Consider the following 13145-nt stretch of genomic DNA (forward strand, 5'->3'; position numbering starts at 1 on the left):
TCAGAAAAAGAAGAAGAAAAATACCCCTGATAAGCAGATTGGGCTATGACAACTCCTGTGGCTTTGGCAGGTGGCTTCCTCACAATATAAATACTGATTTGTTTTTGAGGATTCTTCACTATATATCCATCCACTGACCTCATCTGATCTGAAAAGCAAAGCCCCAGGCGGTAAGTTTATTTGGCTTTCCAATTATTCTGAAAAATCAGACTATCGAAGATTTTATACCATTAAAAAAAAACAATTGGATTATCTACATCACCAACTGTATTCTGTCCAATTCAAAATAGTATCTCACAATACTTGAAGGGACATTTAGATTTTCACAAAACATGCTTTACTCAACCTATTCCATGGATTTTATATAAACCAATATAAATTTGATACAATGTTTGGTCCAAAATTCAGGATGTACATGCCAATTAGATGTGCAAATTGAGAAGGTATTAATACTGACATTTTTGATACCAATACCAACTTGAAATCGTATTTTGCAACAGGAATACAATGAACATTGCAAAGGAATTGACTTGTAGTATTAATTATCTAAATCCTGGCTTCTTAGATACTGTAGTAGGAAATATGTATTGGGAGGGATTTCAATGTATTTAAAATATATTCAGATTTTCTGAATAAACTCAATGTCTTGATATATGATATATGCCCTCTTAAATTCATTTATTTTAACTGAGATATGCTGGGTCGTATTTTAAAATTAATTGTTAAAAAATGTTAGATCCAGAGACTGTATTTTGTCTCAGGCATTCCTGTATTTGTTATAAAGTTGTAGCGGTTTTAAAGAATACAGAACTTCCAGGACTCTATGCATCTGGTGAAATGAGCTACAGTTCACAAAAGCTTATGCAGTTTATGAAATTAGAAAGTAGTTAGAAAAGATGCTACCAGATTTCTAAAGCAGACATAACTATTCTTTTTTTGTTTGTGCCATAGGAGCATGGGCTCCTCCAATTAAATTACTTATCTATTTAGGTTTAGGGTCAAGAAAGAAAGAATTTCTTCTAACAAGATGGGTTTAATCTGGGAAAAGCCATTGTCAATGCAATACAGTGATAATGCAGTGATTAATTCAAACAGCTACTTAAAATAATTGGACAGAGTTATTATAACCTATTAGTTTGGCTATGTGGAATTTTTGTACTTGGAGACAGCATGCTTAAAGATTAGATGCTGGACATAAATCATATGATATCACATATCATAATGGCTGTTACTTTTATGTTGGGCCTGTTTGTTTCATAAAAGCCTCTGGCTGGACAGTGGTAAAACCAATGGTTGAAAAAATTGGAAACCAGAACTTTTTGTGGATTCTCATAAAAAAAGTCTTCATAACAGTAACAGATGGAGGTATCTCTTCTATAAAAGAAAGAGAATGCAGTATTTGGCCTTCCACTGAAAATACCAGAGAAAGTTCCACGTGATGAAAAACTCAATATATACAAGTAGCAGTTTGAGGTGTATGTGTGAATCTGAATTATCACTGAAGCAATTCACACTCTATGAATGTTTAAATTCTGAATTATTACTTGCCATAAAATCTAAACATGCTTTTCTGTTTATGTATTATTTAAAGTCCTACCTCTAATGGTAGGCCAACATTCTTGTTCAAATATATGTGCCAATATAGATAAAATTACATATGTAATATATGGAAAACATTTTTTTGTTTTTGAAATTTTAAAAGTGTCTTATTTATTTGCATTAAAAATATAGAAAGTTTCTCAGATAAGGACCAGTTAGCCAAGACTTTATCTCTCTGAATCATTGCAATCTAAAAAGGTAAAACTAGGATATATAAACAGTTTGCAAGAAAGAAAATAAAATAAATCTTCCAATTTCATGTTTTGACTTTGGGTTCATCTGTCAGTTATGGATACAAGAAAACTTCTATTTCATGAACTTGGAGCAATTTATGTGATGGGCGGTAGTTAACGTTTCAATTTATGCAATAAATAAATTTGACTTAATTTAAATTATATCAGATAATTTAGTAACCGTATGGTTCACAAATCACAAATGGGTTTTCAGAACTCATATACTAAATCAGTTCAGGATCTATTTTGTAATTAAGTAATATTTGCAGGGTCCCTTAAACTTTTGGAGATCAATGCTGTGACAATATATTTTGCAGTTTTACAACTGTAACTGAGAGGTTGAAAGCAGTATCGCATATTACATAAAAATTAGGATAATTTTTGAGCAGAAATAAAGGCGAGAGGCAGGACTTTAACTTTTGTCTTTTCCTTTGCTCTTCTGCTTAATACGTTTCTACTCTTATTTTTTCCCCAGTGAGTTTCAGATTCTGTACTTCCCTGTTTTACGGATGGGAAAAATTTCAGAGGAGGTATAGATGGTACTTCTGTTTTTTTTGAGTGGTTGTACACCACCAAAGCTGTTAAAATCACTGTATGTAATATTTACACTATGTAAAGTTTTGGATACATGCATTTATGCAAAGTAATCCATCCCTGGGCTTAATCTATAAATTTAATGGTCAGTGAGTTATAATTTCTGGATCATGTTTGGACTTATAAGGTAAACAGCATTGCATATGACACAACAATGCAAAATTAGTTGTTCAATTTCCCATGAACAGAACTTCCCCAAAATAAAAAAAAGTATTAGTTGTTTTATTGAAATCTCATGTACAAAATGGCTCCCCACAGAATTTCAATTTATTATTCTATTATATAATAATTAATATGGACATCATGCATTTAAGTATCTTTTTAATGGGGACATTTTACACCTTTGGAATTAAAGAGTTTGAAAAACAGATGATTAAAATGGATTTTCATGGACCTTCCAAGGCTTTCTGCTGCCACTTATCCAAGAAAATCAGAAGGGAAAGTTCATTTACGGATTGTCATTCTCACAAAATCCAGGTTTCTCTTTGTCTCTTTTTGTAATAACATTCAACATTTAGCAGATAACTTCCAGCCTATTAATTTTAGGACAGCCATTCTAATGTGTCTTAAAGAGAAGTCAAGAAGTGGAACTCCTATAAATAACAGGTTTTTGTTTTGTTCTTCAGGTATCAACATTTTTGTAATTGCAATTATAACTGATTTGTTGTTTATTTTGGTGTTTTAGCCTTTTTACTGTAAGAGGGGAATGTAAGTTGCTTAGAATCCCTTTGACTGAGTGGCATACACAATCTAGTAAATAAATTTAACAATGTTTATAGATAATCCTAATCTGTAAAACTACAGACGCTGTTCCATGTTAGGTGAACTTGAGAACACATGGTGTAAGTTAGGCATTTCTGGCTCATCCGTTTGCCAAGAGGGGAATTTTTAACCCCAGAGAAGTTGTTCGATACTTGGTTTGACGTATAGGAAAGTTTTTACATACGGTACCAGCCGCTTGTGACATACATTTTCGGGGAATGTGGATCAGCGGTTTGCAACCCATTATGTGAAAGCATTTTCTTCTCATTTCTACAAAATAAACATTATCACCGTGTTTTGCACGGTGGTAAGAAACAAGATGACTTCAACATTTTGGGAGGCAAATGAGTATTACTTAGGATGAAGTTATGGGCCAGGAACAGAAATATTTCAAGTTTGGGATTATAGGAGGGGATAGATTTTACATTTAGATGACTCCCTTTAGTTTCCGGTGTGCAATACTTTCCACTGCTAACTAATGCACTACTTTTTTTCCATGTAGTCCTTAGAAAGTATGCAAGTCACGACTATGTAAATTCCAAATCGTAACCTGCCAAGCAAATATTCAAAAGAGACACTTCTTGAAACAAACGAATTTAATAGACATTTTTTAAATCATTGCATTTGTTACTGAATCAGTTCTAGGATCTACTATAGTTCCGTACTATAGTTTGTGAGGTTCCTAACAAAGGCTTTTGTAATTTCAGTTATTTTTTTTGAGATCGAGAAACAAGTCATAATTCATAAAATAATGGTAAACCTAGTAAGATGAATATACATTTTATGGCCTACATGTCTGCTTGAGGCATATGGAACTACATATAGGACAGGATTATATTTAGTATGACCTGATACTTCTACATTTGATTGATTATGTGCATCAAGTCAGTGATGACTCTTAGTGATGCATAAATAGATTTTATCCATGAATACTTCGTTATTTTGAAATTATTTTTTCCTCCTTCCCTATTTATCTTTGTATAAACCCACTTTGGTAGATCTGATTATTGAGGGAGAGTTGTCTTTCCCATGATAATTTCTTTTTCAAGAACATTATATATTCATTTTTCAAAAGGATTTGTTTCCTACGAATAAACCAATTCCAATTTTTTGGGAAACTGTATTTAGGTGCAATAATTTTTTTTATAAAGTCTATTTCATTCAGAAATTCAGGTATACACATTCAGGGGGTATGCCTGTGAACAATTTGTATTTTCAAATAACTGTATTATTTATAGGAGGAGTTTATTTTAATGATTGATGTTTATTATTTCAAAAGAATTTAACTTTATGTTAAAAATGAAGGTTGCACTGTGATCCTTTTTAGTTCTATTTTATCACCTGACAAGGCAAAACACATTCATATGCCACTGACCATCAATTCCCTGTGGTTAATGTATATTTGGAGAAAAAAATATTTTTTCTGTAGCAAATATGCAAGGTTGGGGAAAATGTACACAAACATATGTTATAAGCAAATATGCACACCCATTTATAAAATCCAAGCGAAGCAAGCTTCTCAATGAATACACAAGGATGTTTAAAAGCATGTGTACTTGGGTATTTTACTTGCCAAGCTTCCTATTTATTGATGTTATTTTCTAGAAACTGTCTGTTTTTCTCTGTTGTGGCACAGTATATTCTTTATACAGATCTATAATCCTAGTAATGAAATGCAGATTGCAGAATTCTTCAAAAAAAGGAAGTGTAGCACGTCTCAAAATCATATTAATAACAATAGCAAGACTCACGTAGGATGGACTTTTAAGCCACATTCGGCTATCAGTAAGGACTATGGTATGTTTTAAGAGTCTCTTGAATATTTTATGTTGTAGACAAAAATATAAAGAAATAAGACAACTAATTTGTTTTATTTATTAAACAAAATTATATGGGTATGGATCTATCAGAAAAAACTTTGGATGGCAAAGAAAAATAAATCATAATTTTAAAAAATTGAAAAACAATAGTTTATGATGCAGTTTAAAATGCTAATTTAACAAGACTTAATTTGGAAATCTCAAAGAGGTAGCATCTAATTCCACGTCAAGATTTTTTTTTTCTTGTAATAAATTAAGATTTCATCTATTTCGGAGTTTTCGAAGTTTGATAATAGCAAAAAGAAGTAGCATGGTTGCCTAAGAAATTGCAAATTTAGCTGAAATTTATACGGTATTGCACAGTTGGTTTAAAATAGGGAAAATAATTATTCTACAGTTAAAATGAGTTATTTTCGAAAGATCGAGACTGCTTAACAAAACAATGCATGTAGAAACTAGAATAAAACTACAATTTCTAGCCTCACAGTCTTCTATATTAGGCTAAGCTACCATTTCCTTTGTGGAAGAGGAGACACAGCAAACGAGAAACTGCCTACAATTCCCAGAAGGCTATGCAGAAAAGAGCCACAGCTTCTTTGACCTGCCCCCTTTCTGGAAAAGTAAAATTGTACTGTACTTTTATATGCCACCCTCTCACTGTCAAGTGGCTCTGGGGAGCTTACACAATTAAGTTGTACAGTACAGTATTCCTTATAAATCAATGGGAAACACTGCTTTCCAGTTTGAGGAGAGTTTTAGATTGTATGTAGATACTAGATTGTATGTAGATAGTAGACTATAATGGAACTACCCTCTGTTTTTGCAAATATTTCAGGTAATACCATAAGATTTCCTTGGGAATAATAACAATAATGGAATTGAGAGGTTGTGAAGCACCACATATGTTGAAAGTATATGTATATTATTTTTAGAAAAATGGAAATACATTTGCCCTTCTCTTTGTTTCTCTGCTAGAATAGCATCAAGTGTATTTTTATGTCAGTCCATGGCAGTTACTGACATTGCTTTTTTTTCAGGGACTTTTAAGACTTGGGTCTTGACCATATAGAAAAAAGATGGTTGAAGTGTATGTTAATTTGATTAAATTTTATTCCAGATATTACCAATTCTCAATGCCTGGTCCCAAGGCACCCTGTTCGCAAAGTTCCAAGATAGTATTTCAGCCTAGCCTGAGAATAACTAACCAGAATCGGCCATCTGTGGTGATACGGACTGCATCATATAAGCAACCAGTAAGTCATTGTATGTGACAATGAAGGTGGGCCTGTCATGTAGCTGATGAGGCTTCTTGAGAAATCATCCGTTTCTGTTTTGCTTTTAGACAAGGTTTTTGTGGCAGTGGTTTTCCCTTGCCTGCCTCCTAGAGCTGAGGGAGACCATCCAGTGGTGGGATTCAACTGGTTCAGACCAGTTCACTAGAACCGGTTGTTATCTGCTTGGTCAGTTCACCGAACCAGCTGAAGCCTCGCCCCATTCAGGCCTCTGGAGTCCTTGCCTGGCTGTTACAGGCCAAAATAGAGCCTCTGTGGGCCTACTTTTTCCTCCCCACCCCATTTCCAATGGCTTTACTGTACTTACTTTTCACTGCAGAAGAGGCTGACCCACATGGCAGAGAAGCCAAAGTCTTTTATTCAGAAGCTGGTGAAGCTGTAAGAAGTGAGATGTAAGGAAAACAGCTTTCCCCATCTGAATAAAAGACTGGTTTCTCTGCCATGAGGGCCTTCAGGCTTAGTTTGGGCCCAGTTGGCCGGCATGGAGCAGCCTCCTGCTTGCTACTGACTGGCTAGTTCAAATGAGCAGCTTCAGGGATTGGGGTATGGCAGTCAATCAACAAGGGGCTTGCAGTTCAGCCCAATGAGACAAAGGAAGCAAGCTGCTCGTTGATTGGCTGCTATTGCTACCTCAATCCCTGAAGCTGTCCTAAAGCACATGGTCCTAAGTGAAAGTCTTTTACTCAGAAGCTGGTGAAAATGTTTTCCTTAGATTTCACGTTGTCACAGCTTTGCCATCAGCTGAATAAAATACTTTGGCTTCACTGCCAGTGGGTCAGCCTGTTCTGGACCTCTGGAGATCTTCAAAAAGTAAGTTATCCATGGGAAATGGGGTGGGTAGGAGTAAGTGGAACCTGTGATGCTAGCAAAGCAGGCCCAGTCTGTGGAGGCCCAGCGGGGCAGGATGGGAGGGGAGCAATTGTGGGGACCACAGGGGAGCATGAGGTGTCTCAGTGGATTGGGGGAAGCCTTGGATGGCCTGCTCTAGCACTAGGCCCCACATGCTATTCCCCAGCCTGAGATACCTCATGTGCATTTAATGACCTGCGCATTCGATTAACAAATGCATTATGGAAAGCAGGGAGTGATCACATTCATTTAACATGATTCAATCAAATGAATCCCCAGGTTACAAATGTAATTTGCAGGCTCTATTACATTTGTAACTGGAAGATTCCCTGCATAATAAGAGTGAGGGAGGGTCTCAGGGAAGTCCTTAGCATCACACGAGATCCGTGTCACGCCCACCCCGCCCACGCCCACCCAGTCACATGACCACCCAACTACGCCTACCCAACTGGTCATTAGGGCAGAGAACCGGTTGTTAAATTATTTGAATCCCACCACTGAGACATCCACTGGTTTTGTGCCTAAGGCAGAACAGTCTCCCAATTTTTAGCCTGATGCTTTAATTGCTATACCAAACTGGCTCTCTAAATATTTAGATTTGAATTCTGATTCTCCAGAGATAGTAGCTTGATCTTGGGTATGCATGTAAATTATCAAAAATATTTTTAATACTACCTTTCCTGGCAATATTCATTTTCTAATAAATAACTGAGATATGAATGTAAAAGCACCAGTTGTTAACACACTGAACATAAATATATGCAGAATGTTAGCTTACAAGATAATACAGGATCAAAAGATAACTTTGTATTTCTACATCTTTGCACTTCTAGCTCATTAGCAAGTCACAAAATTTTCCACACAATCCACTGAACTGCTATACAAACTAGTGGATTATCTATATGCTCCTTAGCCTTTAGAGTGACATGTGAACCAATTCTATACATTTGGGGACATCAAGTGGCAGATATTTGCCTTGTGAAATGTTGAGAATCATAGAGCTGTCTGGATCCAGCAGTAAAGGGCATGGTTTAAAAATGAATGCTGAGCATGTGTCCTGGATATAAGGAAAAAGGTTCAAGACAGTTCTGCCTTATGCTCATTGGACATCCTTCACAAATCCACATGTGTTGGGGCTCTGACTGCCAATTGGGTAGGCACTGGTTTGCCATTAGAAAATAGAAGCGTTTCAGGATTTGGGGCTTGGTGTTCCAGTATTCAGTTTTTACTCCACACATGTTTTACTTTCCTCAGAACACCCATGCGGATAGCAGTCAGCAGTTGCAACTCCCCCTGCCGTTTTCTGGCTCAGTCTTGCCACCAAATCTTCAGCCAACAAGCTCAAACCATGACTTAGCATCTCGTAAGTAGAAGCTGGGAAAACAGGACGCATGTAGCCTGGAGCTCCTTCCCTGCCTTCCTCTTCTTTCTAACCAGTTTTGTTTCAGGGATTAACACGGGAAAAAAGGACTGGGCTCACCAGGCTGCTCTTACTACATCTCCCACCAGAGAAAACGCTCAAGGAAAGCAGCTTCGCACAGATGCCACCTCTTGCTTGCACCAGTACCAGGAAAGGTGAGCCAGTCCATCTTTACTACCTCTGCCTACTTCTTCCACCAAAAACATCCCTCACAGATATCTCTACAAATATTAAAGCACAGGTTTTGCTATTTCCCATTACAATTTGATCCTCTGCTGCAATTCTTCTCAGTGTTCAGAAAGTTTTGCTAATCCTTTGAATAGCAGAAAATGAATGCTACAGATGGAATTATAGGCTGACTCTGCCAACAAGGTGAAATGATTCCTGGGGAATCAAGCTGGTTGGATGTACCATTTGAGTTGCTCCATATGTTCTGGGCAAAAGCCAGTTTGGGGTAGTGGTTAAGGCATCAAGCTAGAAACTGGGAGACCATTAGTTCCAGTCCTGCCTTAGGCACAAAATTAGTTGGTAGGCCTCAGGCAAGTCACTCTCTCTCAGTTCTAGGACATAGACAATGGCAAACCACTTCCAAAAAACCTTGCTAAGAAAGCTGCAGGTATTAGTCCAGGCAGTTGTCAGGAGTCAAAACTGAAAGGCCCATTGTCAGTACTCAATATTCATTTGTCAGTCTACTTGCTTCTATACAGGGAAAGTGGTGATTTTATTTTGTCTTCTGGCAGGAAAAAAAAATGTTTGACCATGTCTGCATTCAGCTTACTTAATAGCAACTTCTACACTGGTATTCATATAGTAGGTCTTCCTGTTCATTCACATATCACAGAATCACTTAATGTACAATAACATGTTGTAGAGGCAGGATACTGGTTCAACTAACAACTAGCTAGTTAAGGCAACTAGCCCTGCTACCAAGCCCACATTTGCAGTTCCACTACAGCTTTCAGATTTCTCATCCAAAATACAGGGAGGGAATTCTGAGAGATGTGATCCAACACATTTGAAAGAGGCTAGAAAGGAGCAAGTGACTCAAACATTATCTGCACAATCCTTGTCTGAATGGAAAACTAAAGGGCCATCAGTCTTCAGGAGCTTCTGTTTGGACTCTAGGATCAGGCAGAGTTGGAATGCTCCAGGTCCCATCCATTAAGGAGTACCACCCAATTGGACATAGGAAGCGTGCTTTCTTTCTCATAGCACCTCCCTCTAGAGCAATATCCCCGCCCTTTCCCCAAGATATGACTGGCCGTCCCCAGCCATGCTTCTGAAAACCAAGCTTTTCCCAAGACTTGGATTAGAATGTGTATTGGGTACCAATTGTCCTTCATTGTTTTTTAAAATTTGTGTTTTTTTCCCCTCAGTGTTAAGATTTTTAAATGGTATTTTATATCATTGAAGCTTTTGAAGAGTTGTGTTGTGGCCTGCCAGCGGCCAGCGGAGCTGGTAGCAGACTCGGACAGTGAAGAGGTTGAGGAGGAATATGGGCCTGTCCTGGAATCTGGGGAAGGAGTGCTCTCTGTAGGACGCAGAGATGGGGCCAGGGCCGTCTGACAGTTATCAGCTACCTTCAGAGTCAGAGATAAGTGGGGCAGAAGAACAGCTGGAGCCTGTTCCCAATGTGTGCATGCGCAGAGCTGTCAGGAGAAGGGAACAATTAAGGAACAGGGGTCGACTTGGGAGTAAAGGCACAAGGGAACGCTGAATGGCCCCTCCCATAGGGAATAAATAGGAGGAAAAGGGGAGTGGTGTTTGTAGGAGACAATTAGTTTGTTTATTAGTGTGAAGATTTGCTTATCTGAGTTCGTGCCTCACAGAGACTCCTTGCCAAGTATTTCATTGTACATCGTTATGCCTGGAAGCTATCAGCTTGGCAACTATCCAAGGACTGATAAGGTCTGCTGTTGCAATTCACCCATGAAAGACCGTTTGCCTGGACTTTGCTGGTTGGAATGCTAGGAATTATTCACATTAGCCAAATAAAAAGAGTTTTTTCAGGACAAGGAGTCTGTTTCGTGATTTGGTGAAGCCTAGGTCAGAACAAGTTAGGACTTTATAATTTAATTTAAAAAAAATGAAAATGTTGCACATGTAGGCTAGACAGCTGCATAAACAAGAATATGCAAAATTTTTCCTGTATAGATAACCTGATTTGAGAGCTGAGTTTACTGCTTCATGTGTCCTCATTCATTAGTAACATGGCACTATGTGGGCCCCATACCACAAATACAACAAAGACATGCATTGCTTGTTTAAAAAAGTTGCTGTGGATGAATTCCAAACATTTTTAGGATGCTAACCAGCCAGTATGGTTGAAGAAATGAAATTATGTTGAGACAACCTGAGATAAGAGATACTGATGTCTGAAAACTATCTGGATGGTATTTGGCTGTTATTATTTGCTGGATTCTGCCCTAGTTCCATTCTTCTCCCATCAGATTCTGCCAGCCTGGTGTGGCCCCTCTCCTCCGCTCATGGACAACAAGGACAGCCTTTTAAATGAAAAAGTTGGCCTTAGGGTGCAAATTATGGGCTGTTTACAGATTGACCAAAATAATTGTGCAGTGAATAGGGCATTTTCCTTGGCTTGGGTGGCTTTTCACTCTGCTCTGAGTCCAAATAGGCTCAATTCCTAAACTGCCATATTCAGCCAGGTCCCTCTTTGAGCCAAGCAAACATTGTTACCATGGTGCCCCACCCAAAGCTCCATTACCAGAACTTCCAAGTATTAGCCTCTAATTTCAGGATCAGGGACAGAACATTAGGAACTAGCAACATTGATACAGATAGTTCTCGATGTACAAGACTTCATTTAGAGGCCATTCAAAGTTACAATGGCACTGAAAAGAGACTTATGACAATTTTTCACAGTTAACGACCATTGCAGCATCTCCATAGTCGTGATTAAAATTCAGATGCTTGGCAATTGACATATTTATGATGGTTGCAGTGTCCCAGGGTCATGTGATCACCTTTTGCAACCTTTTGACAAGCAAAGTTAATGGGGAAGCCAGATTCACTTAACAATCGTGTTCCTAACTTAACAGCTATAGTGATTCTATTAACAACTATGGCAAGAAAGGTCAAAATATAGAGCAAAATTAACAGTTGTCTTGCTTAGCGACAAAAATTCTGGGCTCAATTGTGGTCATAAGTTGAGGACTACCTGTAGTATCAATTTTAAATGCACAGAGTGGCTATTTTTATAATGCATTTTCTTTTTGCAATCTAATCTGTACAGTACCAAAAGCAGTTCTTAGCAGGTGCTGACCATCTTATCCATCCCTCTATTAGACTTTCACACCTCTGCATTTCTGCTCTATTATTTTAATAGCTACACAGATTTGGAGCACATACATTTAATTGGGAAAGATGAAAGCAAGCTTTCTTCTGTTTCCAACCTCAAATCATGTTCTTTTAGTTAGATTCCACCTCTAAATCATAATTGCAATCTTATGAATTTAAGACACAGGTTAAGACACAGAGCTCTAATCCCAGTTCAGATGAACCATCACCACAAAACGAGAGCCCAACTCTTTCAGACTTGCTTCTGAATTTCTTAGCTTCTTCTTGAAATGCCTTGTACTATCAACTTTGAAGGGAAAGCCTATGATTGATGACTCTGGCAACTCCTGTTTCTGTATTCGGTGGATGGAAGGAGGGTTCTAGGTTGAATGCAATCATTTACACCCACCAAGCAAAACAAAATGTTGCCTTATTGCTTCTTTAGGATTCTGTCTTGAAGTTGGTCCTGATTAGAAGCAATCATAGGATAGTAGTTTCAGTTTCATCTGCCTGGATGAACGCAATCAAGCTGTCTATATTCTGCACAAAGTAGTTATTACGGTGCTCCATCTTGCCTAATGTGCACTGGTGACTCAACAGTGAAACACCACCAGAGAATGACTCCCCCTCCCCCCCCAAAAAAACTCCTCTGAGTGTCAGTGATCAATATGGTTTGATCAAAATGGTAGCTGGGTGATATGACTAAAATGGCCTGTGGCTATTGTCGTTTGCAGAGTCACATACAGGGAATGCAGAGCAGATAATACTGAGTGGCAAAGTCAAGAGGATTTGGTGCGCAAATTAGAAGATCGGGTGAGTGCAATCTTGAAAGAAGGGAACATGCTTAAGGAAATCACATTCCTTTGACTAATCTAACTGCACCTAGCCTAGACCATCTTCCACAATTCTTAGTTATGGCTATGCTAGTTGGGGGATTCTGGAAGATAAAGCCCATAAAACTAAAGTACCCAAGATGATCTAAATCAAATTGAATTCTCCAAGTTATGTCACTTCCATAACCAAACATAGTAACAAGAAGTATTATGAACAATTTCAGGGCAACCCTTAAGTTAGCAAACCTAGCACTTCCAAATGGGGAAAAACCTCAAAGCAGGAACCCCCCAAATAGCCAAATATAGTTTAAATGTGTTTACACTTATTGTTCAATCTCTAAAAAGTTGAAAAGAAGAATAGACTAGTTACTGCAAATACAAATAAAGACACAGGTACAATTTAAAGACACCCTTATATTCCAAAACTCTGGGCTCCATCATTAACT

The 13145-nt window shown here is 37.8% G+C and overlaps 1 protein-coding gene across 1 annotated transcript in view; it reads left to right on the forward strand.

The window, feature by feature from the left end:
* The window catches only part of FOXP3 (forkhead box P3), a 17798-nt gene continuing 4653 nt past the window's right edge, over window positions 1-13145 (forward strand). Inside the window, exons 1-5 of the mRNA XM_060683486.2 lie at window positions 1-170; window positions 6126-6261; window positions 8404-8512; window positions 8598-8724; window positions 12601-12679. Of these exons, the coding sequence (XP_060539469.2) occupies window positions 6142-6261; window positions 8404-8512; window positions 8598-8724; window positions 12601-12679 (435 nt within the window). The 5' untranslated portion in view covers window positions 1-170; window positions 6126-6141. The remainder of the gene's footprint in view (window positions 171-6125; window positions 6262-8403; window positions 8513-8597; window positions 8725-12600; window positions 12680-13145) is intronic.

This window comes from Pantherophis guttatus, chromosome 2 (assembly GCF_059756535.1).
Source record: "Pantherophis guttatus breed Tessera chromosome 2, ASM5975653v1, whole genome shotgun sequence".
NCBI classification, from domain to species: domain Eukaryota; kingdom Metazoa; phylum Chordata; class Lepidosauria; order Squamata; family Colubridae; genus Pantherophis; species Pantherophis guttatus.